This window comes from Phymastichus coffea, unplaced genomic scaffold (assembly GCF_024137745.1).
Source record: "Phymastichus coffea isolate CEN01 unplaced genomic scaffold, Cenicafe_Pcof_1.1 PCOF00025, whole genome shotgun sequence".
Taxonomy (NCBI): domain Eukaryota; kingdom Metazoa; phylum Arthropoda; class Insecta; order Hymenoptera; family Eulophidae; genus Phymastichus; species Phymastichus coffea.
Window position 1 is genome coordinate 2,991,993 of NW_026706836.1, and position 17,723 is coordinate 3,009,715.

At 36.0% G+C, this 17,723-nt stretch overlaps 1 protein-coding gene across 3 annotated transcripts in view; it reads right to left on the bottom strand.

Annotated features, from left to right (window-relative positions):
* LOC131675541 (uncharacterized) overlaps positions 1 to 17,723 on the bottom strand; it is a 459,806-nt gene that overhangs the window by 176,963 nt on the left and 265,120 nt on the right. For all 3 annotated transcript variants that reach the window (XM_058954555.1, XM_058954556.1, XM_058954557.1), the window contains one exon: positions 1,102 to 1,275. In XM_058954555.1, the coding sequence (XP_058810538.1) occupies positions 1,102 to 1,275 (174 nt within the window). The remainder of the gene's footprint in view (positions 1 to 1,101; positions 1,276 to 17,723) is intronic.

Below are 17,723 nucleotides of genomic sequence, written 5' to 3' on the forward strand. Positions count from 1 at the left end.
TTTTTTCGGTTTAAATTATTTTTCAAGGTCGAAAAAAAAAAGATTTTTTTTTTGATGTAATTTACGATACTTGTTATGTAGTATTATTGAATGGGTGGAAAAAAATTTTTTTTTGTGGTTTCTCATCTTTTTAGCGTACCGACTGTGAGAAAAAAAAATTGAAAAAAACCGAAAAAAAAAATTTTTCGAAAAACCGAAAAAAAAATTATTGCAGTATTCTACGTGAAAAAACAAACATTTTTTCTCCTATAAAATTTTTTTCGATTGTTACAATTTGACGGAGATAAAAAATGTTGAAAAAAACTGTCACTTCCAGGAAAAAATGCCCGTGCGCGCGTCATATTTGACGAAAATAAATTTTTGATGAGTGATTCAGATAGGGCTTGGTAGTAGCTAAAAAATGGTGTACTTCAAATTTTCGTACGATTTTTTTTCCAAAATTGGCTAGTTGTCAAAAATAATAAAAAAATTTCAGAATTTTCAATTTTGCATAATTGTAGCAAAATTTAAAAAAACAATCGATGGCAACCGTGAATCATATCATTTGAAAGCTCTCCGAAAGACCTTTCAAACGCACCCACGCGCGTCTCTGTACGTTAATTTCTACCAGAGATATAAAACTTTGAAGTTAGACTGATTTTGCCCGTGGGGGGGGGGGGGGGGGGTAAAAGTGGCTGACCGGCACTGTACATGGCTCTTTCAAGACGTATCTCGGTCACGTTTTTTCATTGTGTGATTGTATTGCGCGGTGTGTAAGTGTATGTGAGTAAGGAACATAACTCCGTGAATTTTTATCAATCCTTCGAGAACTTCAGTTTTACAGTGTCAGTTCAATTTTTCATTCAATAAAATAGGTTTTTTATACCAATGAAGGCTTTTTTCCATAATTGAGTAGTTAAATAATTTCAACACCTAACCTTAGTCATTTATCCATCTAACAAAAATCAAATAATAATCATGTTAAAAAACATTACATACAAAAAAATAGATAAAGGCGTAATGCCATCTAAGGCATGATAGTCTAATCGTTCAAAACAAAATAGTACTATTTTTTGACCCAAAGTAAATAAAATTTATGAATATAGAACTTTTTAATTTTACCAGCTTGAATAATGTCGACACCAGTTGGACACCATCGCTCTCCCTGGCGTAAAAGAAGTAGAATGGTATTATTCGATAATGTCTTGAAATATTCGCCATCTTCTACCTGAGTCCCATCGGATTCTAATACTAAGGAGACAAGTTCATTTGTAGGAACTCCTAATTTTTCTTTCCCTGCAAATGGCACAATTGATAGTTTATTATTAATTCATGTTCTAAGGCACATTTAATAAAAAAACACATTTTCTAAAATCCTAAATAACTTAACTAATTGACAAAATAAGTTTAAAGGAATGAATAGCCTAAGGCGATTAAGTTATTTTTTGGACGGTAGCAGTAGTTTATTAGTAGTAGGGGTTAAGGGCATCCTGATTAACTTAACTTGTGAGAATTAACTCCTTTCTTACCGGTAATTGTTAACGTTATCGATCACCTGTTGTCGACCTGTAGGCCCCGTGCTGCTTTATCGGCAGATATTTATCGACGATCAATCTGCTTGACCGGTATCGCTTGTTACCAAATCTTGTGTGTGTACCGATGACCCCCCCCCCCCCCCTCCACCGGCATCGCTTGTTAGCATCTGTTATGTATCGATATGCAGGCCTGATGCCGCATACCCCGTTATTAAAAAAATAAGGATGTCATTGAACAGTAGAGGAACAAGTTGATGTACATTATAATAATTTATTCGTATAAAGTAACATGCTATATGTATATAGTTCAAATTTTTTTATATCCTTCTGATTGTTATATGGATTTAGTGTTGGCTAAATAATTTTGCAGTGTATAATTTACACTGAGAGGACTTATTTTTTTCTTATCGTTTAAACTTTAACTATTGTTAGAGAGACGTATGTACGAAGTCTGTTCAAAAACTATCGCGAATTTTGTATGTTTTCAAAAATTATTTATTCATTCATGAATATCTATTTTATCTCCTTCAAAGTAATCCCCCTTGGATATAATACATTTGTGCCAACGTTTTTTCCAATCCTCTAAGTACTTAAAAAAATCATTTTTTGTGATTTTGTTCAGTTTCTCCTTCGATGCCATCTTTATCTCCTCAATCGTGGCGTAGCGTCGTCCTTTCATGGGCCTCTTCAGTTTTGGAAAAGGAAAAAGTCACAGGAGACCAGGTCTGGAGAATACGGTAGTTGTGGCACCATTACTGTTTTTGGCCAAATATTTGCGCATAAGCAACGATGTGTGAGCAGGGGCGTTATCATGGTGCAGTTTTGGTTCTTCCACAAATCTGGACGTTTCTGGCGGATTGCTTCGCGCAAATTGTGAATAACTTGCAGGTAACATTCCTTATTGACCTTACTACTCTGTGGCAAGAACTTATGATACACCACGCACCTGTAATCAAAGAAATCTGTGAACAAAATTTTCATGCTCGACCGAACTTGGCGTGCTTTTTTCGGTCTTGGCTCATGCGGCAGCTTCCATTGGGATGATTGAGCTTTTTTTTCCACATCATAACCATAAACCCATGATTCATCACCAATTATGATCCTCTGGAGCACATTTGTGTCATCACGGATCGAGTCCAACATCTCCTGAACAATGTTAACGGGATGCTGTTTTTGGTTGAAATTGAGCAGTTTTGGCACGAATTTTGCAGCCATCCGACTCATGCCCAAATCATTGGTTAAAATCAAATGGCATAAGCCAATCCATATGTTTAGATCCTTAGTAACTTCTCTAACGGTGATTCGACGATTGGTCAATACTATTTTCTTCACTTTATCAATGTTTTCGTCTGTTGTTGATGTGCTCGTGCGTCCGGCATATGTTCATCGTTCACATCTTCTCAGCCTTCTTAAAACGTTTAGTACTACCGATGAACGTTGCTTTGATACAAGGTAGCTTCACCATATGCCACAGTCAACATTCGGAATGCGTCCACGCACTTTATTTAGTTTTTCATACAAAATTTAATACAGATTCTTTGATCCATTTTTTAAAATAGGCAAAAATTGAAGACGAGCCAAAACACATCCAAGCAAAACAGCTGTCAAAAATTAACTAAACATTCAAAATAGTCGACCTTGTCAGCATAAGTAAGGAACATGAGTACCAACATAACGCTATGAAAAAACAAAAAATCAAATTTACGTAGCCCGCGGATATTCAAAATTCGCGATACTTTTTAAACAGACCTCGTATGATACACTATTACTCTGCTCCATGCTGATAAAGAATGGTTGAAAAGAAAAAATATGATGCCTTATATTGCAAAACCGATGATTCTGATTGTATAGAAAATGTAGAGTCAGGTAATTATTTTAACTTGTTAATGTCAAAGTAAACTTCTATTAATTTCATATCACGCTTTTTTCAACGAATATCAATTAATTCATTCAATTTTTCTAAACACATTTTTGATTTGCATAAAGTGTCTTGTATATTTGTATGTTTCGCTGAAAGAATATGTTGTATAGTTTTTAACTTTACAGCGTCATTAGAATGAATAGCAGTACCGATATTACAGTGTTATTTATTTTCTCAATCACACTAATTCTCCTCTATAATTTTATATCCTATATCAGGTGGACAATGATTACTCTCAGAGCAACCGAGTTTCTATCTGAACACATCAATGCTCATAGTTGAAATGAATAAAACAAAGATAAAATATACAGTATTTAGAAACACGTTTGATTTATTTTTCATAAAAAGTTATTACACGTGATAAGTATAGTTATACAAGTTTTACAACATTATCACTAATAGGATTGTACTCAATCACACGATCATGCAAAATCAAACAATCGGCAGCTGTTCCCTGTGATATGTATTCTTTGTTTCAAACTCTAGACGTACATCAACGATAGCTTGTATCAATGCGTCGTTTTGCTTTATCTATTACTATTAAACTGTCTATTACTATTAACGGTGGGTGAGTTTTAAATTGTTTTCTACACATATCCCTTATGCATTGGCGGTATCCTTTGTCGGCTCCTTTGTGTCCCAGGACATACATTGCTTATCTACTCATCTATTCAATATTTTTTGATATTCTACTGATGTGCAAAATTTCACGAAAATCAGCGAGAGACACCTCCCGGACTCTCCTTGTAAATTTCATACCATTTCCTCCTTGATAATTTATAAATAAATTAAGTTTAATGGCGTTTTCCATCAAATCATTCAACAATTTTTGATTTCGTGTAATTGTATTCGACAGCTTGCATGACAAAAACAGTTGAAATTCGTCGTCAATCTCAACAATGATTTTGTCACCAAATCGTGTTGCATCTGGCTTTGCATTGGTGATTATATATTTACATCCTTTCGTGAATTCACTAATTTTTTTGATGTGCTTAAATTCGTCACGTGCAATAATATTTAGTTGAGTAAGATCCATCCGTAAAACAAAAAAGTTTAGTAAAAATGATTCATCTTGTAGAAAAAAATTTACTTGTAGAATAATTTGTATTTACCTTGAACGTAAATAATGTTTTTTCTTTCAATCACTAAACTTTGAAATTTTAGCGACAAATCTAGATTCTATTAAATTTTCTTTCCTTGATGCAATTGAATTTAGAATATAATCAGAAGACTGTTACTGTTCATTGGATGCTGCTACTGCTGCTATTACTGCTGTCAAGAAATGTTTCTCGACGAGCATGAGCATTACAATCTGTGGTTGCGATTGATATAACATTTCTCCCACCTTATTCTCTGCTCTCTTCTCTGAATTCATCGGTATCTCAATAGCGGTAACCAATACTGGAGCTACAGTGGCGGCGGTTGGAGCGGCGGCGGCAGCGGTGGCTGGGGGTTCGACAGAGACCATTCTCAATACTTCTATCTCCTCCCTTTTCACTAATGGAATACCGTAGTGACCCAAAGGAAGCGCGTCGATGTTACCAGGAAGCAAGAACCAATTGTCATCATGTGCACTGAGCGCGACATTTATCTGTCTCTTCTTGCATAACTGATGATGGCAAGATTTGATGATCTGTTGCTCTCTACTTAAAGCGCATTCTCACGAAGACACTTGACATACTCTTCAAATACGATCGTAGCTTTCAATATGGAACTCTTTAGACCTTTCGCCTTTTTTTTATTGGATTTCTATTCTGATCTCCTACGCTATACATTTTACTACTGAGTGCAACAAACTCCAACATGATTTCACCGTTGTTTTCATCTTTCATCACTCCATCCACTGTCTTATTGGCTTTAGGAATATTGAACTGATTTTATTCGTCAAAATTGAAAGTATTTAATTCATGAATATCTCAACGCATGACGTCACAAATGTCGGTATTAGTGATGTCATACACCAGAGTATTCAGGTCAGTGTATAAATTTACAATGCTCACTCAAAGCACTAGCCATATAGTCATAGTGGAATCGATACACCAGAGTTTTCGACAAGTCTAGGACAGCAAGACCGATACATATATGGGTTTTTCCACTATTATTTCTGGTTACAAGAGTTGAATCGCCGCCAGCTCATCTTCGAAAATATCTCTACTATGGAAATTTGGTTAAGCTATTAGACACCATATCACTCTTTCCATTTGTTCATGAATTTCAAATCGATGTGTTTCTCTTCATTTTCCATATTTTTCCGTACACGGCATTGTTGAATAGTTTAAATAGAATTTTTCCAAATTCATAAATATTACTGATTGATAAAATACTTTATATTTTTAAGAAAATAACATACCTGTGATAAAGTACATTACTACATAGTCGTCACTCTTTCCAACTTCCCAAAATGCATTAAATTAATTCTACCAAATAAATATTTCATTGTTTTATTAATAGGTTAAATTATCTTATTATCTTTATACTTATTTTTTCATATGTTTTGATAGTTTCTGCTAAAATAAATAATATATTCCAAAATTTTTTTATAAAAATAATAATATTTCTTAGAATTTTGAAATAAAAGTCCTTAAAAAATTAACAGAGTTCGTAATTTAACTCTCAGCACTCTCATCGTAAGAATTATAATGAGTGATAGAGACCAAGTGAAATAAATGAAAAAAAAAAAATGAAACGTTAAGAGGCAAATCGATAGAAATGAAAATAACACAGGATCATAAAGGGAATAAAAAAAGTCCTCCCATCAAAATCATAAGTAATAGTTTTCTTGATAATAGTTGATTGCGATTTGAAATTTCAGCTTAGACTTTAAAAAATCGTAGAAAGCTAGAAATTTTTTTCCATGGCATCTTTTAGCATGTTGAATTCAATAATCTAACCTATTTTTATAAAAAAAATTTTTTAGCGCTATTTAATTTTTTATTTAAGAAAAAATTTAGATTTATTACTCGCAAAAAAATTTTGAGTGAAAAATCTCAAAAATTGAGAAAGTAGTAGTATTTTTTCATTCGGGCCTTCCCATTTTCTTTTCGAAAAAATGAAATCTAATTGTTTTTCGTTCATTACAGATACACGAAAAGTGTAGTAGTATTAATGAAACATTATTGTTGCATACGTGCCTCGCATATTCATGGGTGTACTGTACTTTATGTGTAGTATATATAAGTATATGTGTAATATATATAATGCAACGATTGCCGAAAATCGTTAGGACTCGCGTAGACTGTCGAGCGTGGCTAATTGTAATAGCCGTGATCAGCTTAGGTTAGAGAGAGAGAGAGGGCGCGTTAGAGGCAATGACCGGGAGGGGAGAGGTAGCGAGCCAGTATGACTGTGTTCCTCAGTCCGGCGACATCGCTGCTTATTACATTTGAAGCAACGGCGTGTTTTTCCTTCCGAGTGATATCCAGGGAGTTAGAGCAGGACTAAAGAGATAATTTGTGAGTGGAGTGACGAGTGCGCACACTGCATAACGTGTGCGACGTCGGCAGCAGAGACCTCAACCTCAGTTGCACCCACAGCGCAACGTAACAACAGCAACGAAGGGGCGGTTGCAAAGGCAGTTCGTCCTTTTTAGCGTAACTGGATACGGTTGGCCACCGTATACTCATCAAATCAACGGTAAGTGCGCTGCACTTTGTATTACGTTTTGCGTGCGATCCCGCGCAGCGTGCGCGGTGAGTTTTTAGGTAGCGTGCGTGCGACTAGTCCGCGACGTCCGCGAAATCTACTCTCTCTCTCCCCGTTCAAACTATTGTGTCGATACAGCGTGCGTTCAGACTCTCGGCAAATCGTCCCTTGTACAGGTTAATTTCGTCAAATAAAGTGGTTGAACATCAATAAGAGACGATCTTATTATTTCGTCTCACCTTGTCGGTGTTATTGTTTACATTTGATTCGAACGCGCCGGTAGTCCAACACAGATCGCGAATACTATAGAAGGGGCTATTCGTCGACCGAGTTGTCTGCAGTGGCCGACGGAGCGCTGGCAAACAAGCGCATCAGCGCCCCTTGCGGAAAGTTCGCACATCTTAGTTAGATCGCTGAGAGCACTCGGCGCATGCGTACACCGGAACAAGGTGAGTTAGTGTGCTCGAAGCATACAGCTAGCAGAGCACCGTTTGGCCGTATTGATAACTACAATTACCCGGGATTTGCGAATAAACGGTAACCTGTTACAATAATTATATAAAATAACAAATTATGAACCTTTATCAAAATTGTGAATCAATGTTGTGAAATACCAGTAACGGTTATTATCAGGTATGCCTCGACGTAAAAGGCACCCAGTAAATTTTAGTGAACTCGCAAAGAAGAGATGTAAGAAAGCCAAAATAGACAAAGAAGAAATTATTAGTGATAGTAATGCTAATTTAAAAAAATATATCATATGTAAGAAAGATAAGATCTCAAACAAAATTTGATTCTAGTGTTAGCATTAGCCAAGAAAAAAGTACTGAAAAAACGATAGATAAATCTCATACTGTAAAAAAGTAGTATGAATCTTATCCTAAAGAAAACATTGGTGAAACTCATGCTGAAGAAAAGATAGAGAAATCTGAGTATATATTTTATTTAATTTTACACAATTATTATCATTATTATCAAAATGCAGATTGTAATCAAAATACTTTAAGTTTTGAATTGCATTTAACGTGTTGGGAGTTTTCTCCGAGAGTAGCGTTGAAATATGGTCTTACTGCGGAGATAAATGTATATCCATCTACTATCAAATCTTAAGTTTATACATCAAAACGATGTTGCAAAAAAACTAGTAGTTAAGTTTCTTTTGATGTATATTTAGTTTGGCATAGTTATATGCAGAAAAAAGATATTCGTGCATTCAACAATGTACAATTATTATGAATGTGCGATCTTACTCCCTTGATACTTTTCAAGAAAATATGCAACTTATAAAAAATGTTGTTGATGAATCTACCAAAGTGATTTTAGATGAATGTCAGGGTATTACGAAAAATACATATAAAAATGTCAATTCTGATTGTGATTCTGAGTTAGTTGATAATGAAACTGAGGAAAATTAAAAATTATATTCTAATGATAATGAACTTGATGATGATTTGGAAACGGATTCTCATGATAAACATATTGAAAATAGTCTTGGTAATTATAATAATCCAATGAAGAAAGATTCAGAGGACAAAATAAATTTAAGCGTAAGTTATGGCGGTTCATGACCAACTAGAGGCTTTCGATCAAAAGTTGGATTTGCTAGCGTTATTGATTTGATTATGGGATTCATAGTTGATTTTGATATTAATTATATTTGTATGCGATGTATTCGTATATTTCGTATCAATTCTGTTTTCTACATAATATGGCACAATTCGGATAAGGTATATTTATCATCCATTTTTTTGCAGGATTTATATAGGTATAGAAAATATTGTGAAAAAACAAAGAAGCAGAAAAACTACTCTGGGAGGCATGGGTTATAAACAACTAAAAGACACAACAATAAGAAAACTAACAGAATATTACAAAAAAGCAATTTATAGAAATAAAGATACATATAAACAACTTTTTCTATGTGCTTGAGCATTAGCATATTGATTTTCTATTTTTTCAATTTTCTTATATGTAAACTTATGTATTATTTACGGAATATGAAAGAAGCCATATATGCGTCTATCTACCACTATACCATTGACGAAAAGCCTCAGCATTCACATTGTCCAAAAGGAGAGCCATCGTAGTGTTTTGATTAACCCATTAACGACCAAAATGCTCAATTTTTTTGTCGATTTTCAACGCGTTTTTTTCGGTAGTCATAGGCATAAGAAATTTTTGCAAACACGTATTTGGATGGGAAATTTAACACTCTTTCAGAATCTTTTGTCAAAATTGCGATTGATTGCGTTATAATAAAGTTATAGTCAATTAAACAATTAAAACATGAAACATTTTGCGAAAAATCAAGTTTGCGATTTTTTTTAGCAATGTTACCGCTAAAAAATCATCAAACAAATACGATCAGAGGTGATCACGACTATCAAAGTATCTCCAGGAATTTTGGTGGAATTTTTGAACGACTTTTTCCAACAAAATGGTGGCAAAATAAAAAAAAATCCATAAAAAACATTTCTCATTTTTTGTCTCGGAAACCATTAAGTTTAGATAAAAAGTTCATTGAACAAAAAAAAGTCTTAGAATTAAACGAAAAATACGCCTGAATTTTTTTAGAATTTTCCGAGGCGATTTTTGAATTTTCGGAGAATACGGAAAATCCATTTTTCCAAAATCATCTCCAAAAATTCTGAAAAAATTCATGCGTGTTCCTTGATAAATTCTAAAACTTTTTCTCCAAACTCAATAGTTTTCGAGATAAAAACGTTCTACTCTTAGCATGACCTAGAGACAACGACGAGGACTTTGTCTCCTTTGGGGTGCTTGATTTGAGTGAATCCCCTTGCCTCTCACTGCAATACGAATTTTTCAGTGTTTTTTTTTGAAACATTCAACACAAATCGATAAATTACATTTTTCACAGATAATTCTCGTTCTTACGGAACAATAAGAACAAAGTTTGAGTTTTGTTTGTTTGGACATATTGTGTTTCTCTTTTTTGCATTGTCTCTGCGTCATGTAATTTTTAGCTATTGAAAGTGCAAAATCTTTTGTTCCAACCCTTTTTTTCTCATCATTGACAGCATTGAATAGTACAGTAGCATTTACAATCGAAGCTTGAATTAGTCTTAAAAAAACTACCCACGTCCACTTTTTTGAACGAATACTCGGAAGTAAATTGTTACAATGTCCGTCGTGGACATCATTGCCACCCATAAAACTGTTATAGACGCCAATAGCCCTCGGAAAAGGTATTTCAACTTTTTTTCCTTCTTGCTGTATCTCTTTGAAAAGGATAATGAAGTTACCCCTGCAGCAGTAGAAATTATCGAAACTGGTTTTGAATCCATCACAGTGATGTAATTTATACCACTGTTCTTATCGTGCTTCACGGCATACTCACCTCTTTGAGCTTTTTTATTTAGAACATTTTTATCTTTGACTCTATCTTCTCTAATAGTACCTGTACATTTTAGCCCAAGCTTCTTCAAATGCACAGCGAGATCTAAGCTTGTGAAATAATTATCAAAATAAAGATGGAACATAGATATTTTGCCCGGAGATATAACACGAAAAAACTTTTCTAATAAATTCATGACAACGCGAGAACGTAATGCACACTTACTAAATTTACTTCCCGTTGTAGAATTTCTTCCGCAGTATAAGTCAAGACCTAATACAAAACCATCGGAAGTACAAAGACCCCAGAATTTGAGACCAAATTGTATGGGTTTTTCTCGAATGAATTGTTTTAGAACCGTCCTAGCATAAGACTTAGCCATCATTTCATCGATGGAAAGAGCAGTTCTCCACACACCGAACTTCATAATCTTAATTTCAAATAGGTTGAATAGTGAACGGACACGCCAAGCATAGTCAGTTGGATATTTATCTTTCGTTTGTGAATATTTTAATTTTGATTTGATCTCTTCAAATTTATTACGTGACAGCAGAAGAAACAACGTTACAAGATAAAAAAGGATCACGTGACCAGTAATCCCTCTGAGATTTCCTTTTGTTCAATGAAGTCAAAATGATTATTTTCACGAATTTATTTAAGTCTTTTAACTTTAAATCAAAATTATTTTCTTTGCAAGCATCTATAATATATTGCTTCATTTCAGTTGAGAAAAATGTTTCAAACAGTTCTACTGGCTCCATTTCTTGTATTTTATTTTTTACCGAGTCTTTCAATAAAATTTTGTCTTTCAAATTATCATTATACTTTTTTTCTCCTTCCATCCACTGGAACTCATGCGTTCTTTCTAATTTAGTTTGAGTTTCAATATATGTTTTACAAGCTTCTGTGTACGTTATATTCGAAATTTCATCATCCGAATCAGTATCGAAATCTGATCCATCAGAACCAGAATTGTAAGGATTTGGAAGGGTAACTATATCATCGTAAGTGTTCTTTGAAGTATCAATTTCGTACATTTCATGGGAGCGAGTGGAACGTCTTTTACGTTTTTGCGACATGTTATATAAAATAATAAAAATACCTAATGAAAATAATTACTACAGTTTTCAATGCTTCTTGTCAAACCTAGACTTTAGAAAGCGAAAATAATCTTTTCGATTCGATTTACTGTATGGTCTCAAAATAACAAGAGACTAGTAAGTAATAAAAATGAGCTCACATACAATTTTCTGAATTGCTTTTTTGATATGTGTATATTAGTATACGCTATACAAACTGCACTTGTATACACATAAAAAGGCAAAACATTATTATATTATTGTTGAATGGCTGTTCTTTATTCTGTATCAGAAATATTAACGCTGCTAAGATTATAACTTAACTTACTTTTTATCTCGAAAACTATTGAGTCTAGAGGAAAAGTTTATAGAACAAAAAGTCTTAGAATTCATCAGGAAACATGCCTGAATTTTTTCAGAATTTTTGGAGATGATTTTCGAAAAATGGATTTTCCGTATTCTCCGAAAATTCAAAAATCGCCTCAGAAAATTCTGAAAAAATTCAGGCGTATTTCTCGTTTAATTCTAAGACTTTTTTGTTCAATGAACTTTTTATCTAAACTTAATGGTTTCCGAGACAAAAAATGAGAAATGTTTTTTATGGATTTTTTTTTATTTTGCCACCATTTTGTTGGAAGAAGTGGTTCAAAAATTCCACTAAAAGTCCTGGAGATACTTTGATAGTCGTGATCACCTCTGATCATATTTGTTTGATGATTTTCTAGTAGCGGTAACATTGCTAAAAAAAATCGCAAACTTGATTTTTCGCAAAATTTTTCAGGTTTTTATTGTTTAATTGGCTATAACTTTTTTATAACGCAATCAATCGCAATTTTGAAAAAAGATTCTGAAAGAGCTTTAAATTTCCCATCCAAATACGTGTTTGCAAAAATTTTTTAGGCCTATGACTACCGAAAAAAACGCGTTGAAAATCGACAAAAAAATTGAGCATTTTGGTCGTTAATGGGTTAATCAGCATTAGCAAAAGGAACTGATTCTGGAACTCATGCTTCTAATATAAATACACCAATAAATGAACTTCGTTTGGAAAAAATAATTCTTCTTTATGCTCGCCTGATTGATGAATCATTACTGACACGATGTACTCGATGTCTGGCACAAAATGCCAATGAAGGCCTACACAGCATTATATGAAACAGATGCGCTGAAAAAACGTATGTTTCTGCAAAGAGAGTGAAAATAATAACTTCTATAAGTATTTGTGAATATAATCTGGCACTTAGAAACTTATTTCACAAGTAATGCAGGAACTGGGACTTGCATTTGGTTATATAAGCGCTAAAGCATCATCAAAAAAAGACACATCAGCACTGCAGCAAGCTGCAGAGTGGAATTCCGCAAAATGTAAAGAAGTTCATCCGAAGGTGATTTTCCCAAATCTCAAAGACAAGAATCTATACTCGAAAGTGAAGGTGTAAGCTATGATGCTGGTTTATTTTGACGTGATATTTATTATTCGCGCATCTACCGTGCGTATGAGGTCTAATATACATAAATACAAAATATAGGTTACCTTTTTCTCACTTACCAGACTTCTTTTATTCATTTTTTTATAGTATTGTCAAAAATTTATAATGTCATAAGAGTTGCACCTTACTCTATATTCTGGTAGTCTATTATGAAGATAACATTTTTATAACTATTTTAGGTTTCCTGTGTATATTATGGTAAAAAAGAACTATGTTCAAATTTTATGGAAAACAAAATGGGAAGGCCCAAAGGAAAAAATACTACTACTTCCTCAATTTTTAAGATTTTCAACTCAAAATTACTTTGTGAGTACTTTGTGTAAGAAAAAACATTTTCACGTATAGATTTAAAAAAATCTAAATTTTTTCTTAAAAAAATGAAAGAAATAATAAATTAAAAAATGATTTTTTAAAGTCTAGGCTAAAATTTCACCGGTACCCCCCCCCCCCCCCCCTACTTCTAATCACGGATTCGAAAAGATTGGGAAATTTTACATTTGATTACGTACGAGGTGGGGGGGTCAATAAGTCTTTACAAAAAAAAAGAAAAAAAAGTTTTGCGTATGTAATTTTTTTATTTTTCAACCTAACCTCCTTGAAGGTTGATACATTTTATTAAATGGCCTTCCAGTTTTTCTAAGCCATCAGAAAAATATGATTTCTGAAAACCCTCAAAATAGGCATTTGTTTCGGCGATGACTTCTTCATTCGACGTGAATCGTTGTCCGGCAAGCCATTTTTTAAGGTTAGGAAATAAGAAAAAGTTACTGGGAGCCAAATCAGGCGAATATGGTGGATGGTCAATTAATTCGAACTTTAAATCGTTAATTTTTGCCCTAGAACCTGCACACGTGTGAACTCGAGCATTGTCTTGAAGAAAGAGGCATTTTTTTTGTTTAAGTGAGGGCATTTTTCTCTGATTTTTTCTTTCAGTTAACCTAATAATGACGCATAATATTATCCAGTGATCGTCTAGCCCTTTTCCAAGTAGTCAATGTAGATGATTCCATAAGCATCCCAGAAAACCGAGGCCATAATCTTGCCAGCTGACTTTACTATCTTTGCCTTCTTTGGGGCTGGTTCTCCTCCGGTAATCCATTGGTTGGACTGTTCTTTGGTTTCAGGAGTGCAGTGGTGTACCCATGTTTCGTCTACAGTTACGAGTCGACGCCATAAGTCTTCCGGATTACGACGTATGTGTGCCAAAAGAGCCTCAGAGGTGAACACGCGGATTCGTTTGTTTTCAACAGTAAGCAAACGCGGCACCCCTCTTGCTGATATTTTTTCATCCCCAATTTTTCATGCAAAATTGAAATCATTATACCCTTTGATACTCCTGTGGTCTCAACTAATTATCGCAATTTTAATCTTCTATCACTTAACACCATATCGTGGATTTTGTTGAGCATTTCGGGCGTACTCACTTCTACGGGGCGTCCTCAACGAAGTTCATCTTTTGTTGTTGTACGGCTGGATTTAATTTCATTTACCCAGTTATAAACAGTCTTAAACACAGGGGCAGACTTGCCATGAACGGCGTTTAACTCAACTGTGATTTCTTTTGGTGTAAAGCCTTTCAAATGAAAATGTTTTATCATCGCTCGAAATTCTGTTTTTTCCATTTTTTAAATTATGGCAGGGAATTTCGGGGGTTTTGACCGCGCTCCGAGTTTCTTCCGCCACAAGGCCTGTTTGGGTCTACCCCCGATTATTTAGGGCGCCAGACCGTCGGCTAATTACGGCGATCGTCGGGGGTAAGGCCAGTAGGGTTGTCGCGTATCCCGGTTTGCCTAACGGCGACTGCGCAGAGTGGGCAGACGGGGGATACGCGTGGTATCCTCACTTCAGGCCTCGGTGTCCAACTCTCGTTTCCAATTTTCCTCCTTAATTATGGTATGCCGGCAGCTCAGGTGATGGCTCCTTAATTCAGGTCGTGAGGACGTTAGAATTCGCGCGTATGTTACCTATCGAGTGACCCGAAAATACAGCGAATTAGTGGTACCCGTATGTAACCGCTCGCGGCTGAAAATCGCTAGCATGCAATAGAGGTAGGATATCAAAGTAAATTTTATATATAAAGATAATTAATCACTTTATTGATGCATTAATAATTCTCACATAAGAGATCGGAGTGAATATGGTCGGTAAAATTCTGAATATTCATAAATCCGTAAGGATACAAATTAATCGGAACGTTAATAATTTTCCGGTCGGTCTTCGATTAACAAAGAGGGAGGGTCAGCGCAAATAATTCAATCGCGAATTTCCTTTGTCTGATCTTACCGCTCACGCTCGGTTCATGAAATGGCGGAAAGGTCAGCACGGCAATCCTATTCGGCTAATCCTACTCTCGTAATAACTTGTCAGCGAAAGGTCAGCGCGAATAACTTAACCACTGCTTCTAATTCGTATAAACCTAACACGTACTTTAGATCTGGGAAATGGCGGCAAGGTCAGCACGATTAAATAGGCAGGGCGAGTTTATTTGGCTAATTCTACTTTCGCAACAATTTGTCAGCGAAAGGTCAGCGCGAGTATCCTAGATCTCAATTTTCATTGGTTAATCCTAACGCTCACATTCGGTTTGCGAAATGGCGGGAAGGTCAACACAACTAAATAATCAAGACAAATTTTATTCGGTTAAACCTACGTTCATAATAAACAGCTAACGAAAGGTCAGCGCGAATCCTAAATCACAATCTTTCTTTCGTAAAACCTAACACTCACTTTATGTCTCCGGAATGGCGGACAGGTCAGTGCGATTCGATAGGCACCGGCGTCGACGGATCCACGCGTCGCGACGACCTACGGCACTGAGCAATTTATTCCCGTACTCCGTGATTAAATAAAAGTGAGTGGCACTTTGCCTACTTACGACCGTTCCTTGCGTTTTTGGCGAACAAAATTGGCAAAAGAAAAATGGATGGCGTCTAGCACTAGTAATCCTGCGGCAAGATTATCTGACAGAGGCTCCTTCTATCGAGAGATCCAGTGGCAAAATGGACGAGAATCGGCTTCTCGCGGTCAAAGATCGCTTTTCTTCTCCTCTTTCCGTGAAGAAATGTTATTATTGGTCGGTATACTAATTCGGATATCGGTAGCGCCCTCCGAATATTTTATTATTGGTCCGTATGTAAATTAGAAGGATACAGCGCCCTCCTTAGCTCTCCTACTTTCGTCGTTATTTACCCTCTCTCACCCCCCACTAAGGTAGCTATCGTTAGTTGTTGGAAAGGATCTACCCCTACTCTTATCTATTTGTCTATCCGGACGGAAATCAAATTTTATTCTAATTTGCTAATTGGTCGTAACGTCACTAGCGCATTTTGTCAGAGGTTCGAATTCGGTCAGTTAAATTATTATTTAAACCTAAAGTGGGTAGTTGTCGCTCGCTATCATAATAGGGGTGTCGGTCGCGTGCGAATTTGACAATTCGGTATTTATTCCACGCTCATTATTTTCCAATTATAATTTTAATTTTATTGTGTCATAGATACGTATATAATATACGCCGTTTCATTTGTAGCGCCCTCATCTGCGCATTTGCATATTATTCTATCTATCATTTTGTATCGTCTGTCTCGCTCGCTCTTGTTTAGTCTATTTCGCTCGCTCTGTCTCGCTCGCTCTGTCTCAGTTTGTCTCGCTCGCTCTGTCTCAGTCTGTCTCGCTCGCTCTTGCTTAGTCTACTTCGCTCGCTCTGTCTCGCTCGCTCGCTCTCAGTCTGTCTCGGCGCTTCAAGCTGGCCGCTCCGTTTCTAGCGCGTACGCCTCGTGTCCTTGTGTCGGTTGTTGGAGCGCCTCCTGGGGCGCTTCCGTGTCGGTTCAGTGATGTTCTCCCGGGTGCTTGTGTGTGTGGTTGCTGTATTTCTTGTGTGTGGCGCTCAGGATGTCGCCGATGGTGTTCGGCAGCCCGACACAGCTGAATGCCGGCTGCCACTTCATCGGCGATTTTCTGCTCGCCCCAGGAGTGTCAGTGCCTCGTGAGTGTTAGTGTGGGTGTCTGGGAGTGTAACGGATCTGCATGTATCATCAACATGCATTTCCGTTGCATTTCCCAGTCAAGTTTTGCATTTTTCTTTCGCCGGTCGGCAACACATGGTCGGGAGTGTATGTGAGTGAGTCTGTGCGTGCGCTCTCTTTTTCCGTGGTGCGCTCCTTTTTTTTCTGTCTGCTCTTTGAGCGTCCGTCGGATCGCGTTTGACGAGTTTGTTTTATCTATATCTCCGGCGTGGTTGTTCGGACATAAAAAAGAGTAATTGTTCTGTATAGGGCGCGTTTATCTTTATTTTATTCAACCGGTTTCGGGGCGGCAAGGGACGGGGATGGCCTTTCTGAGGTGTTGCAAATAATGCAGCACTCAGGAAAGGCCTTGTAATGAACCGCATTACAAAATAAACCAATAACTTTCTGTTCAACCATCGCTCGCAAAAAAATGACTTAACGAATCGAGCTGAAACTTTGTACGATATCTAGTTAGTAGTATTGCTTGCCAAAAACATCATAATTTTAGCGTGATGAGCGCCATCTCTTGAATTTTGTAAAGACTTATTGACCCCCCTCGTATCTCTGGTTTTTTTTCAACTGATTCTTGAGGGTCTTCTGGGGGATTAAACAAAAGACAGATAGACTCGAATGGCTTTGGACTCATATAAATAAGAATTTGAGATATTTTATGTGCTTGAATCATATATTTTCGTGTCCTGCATCCAATTTTAGG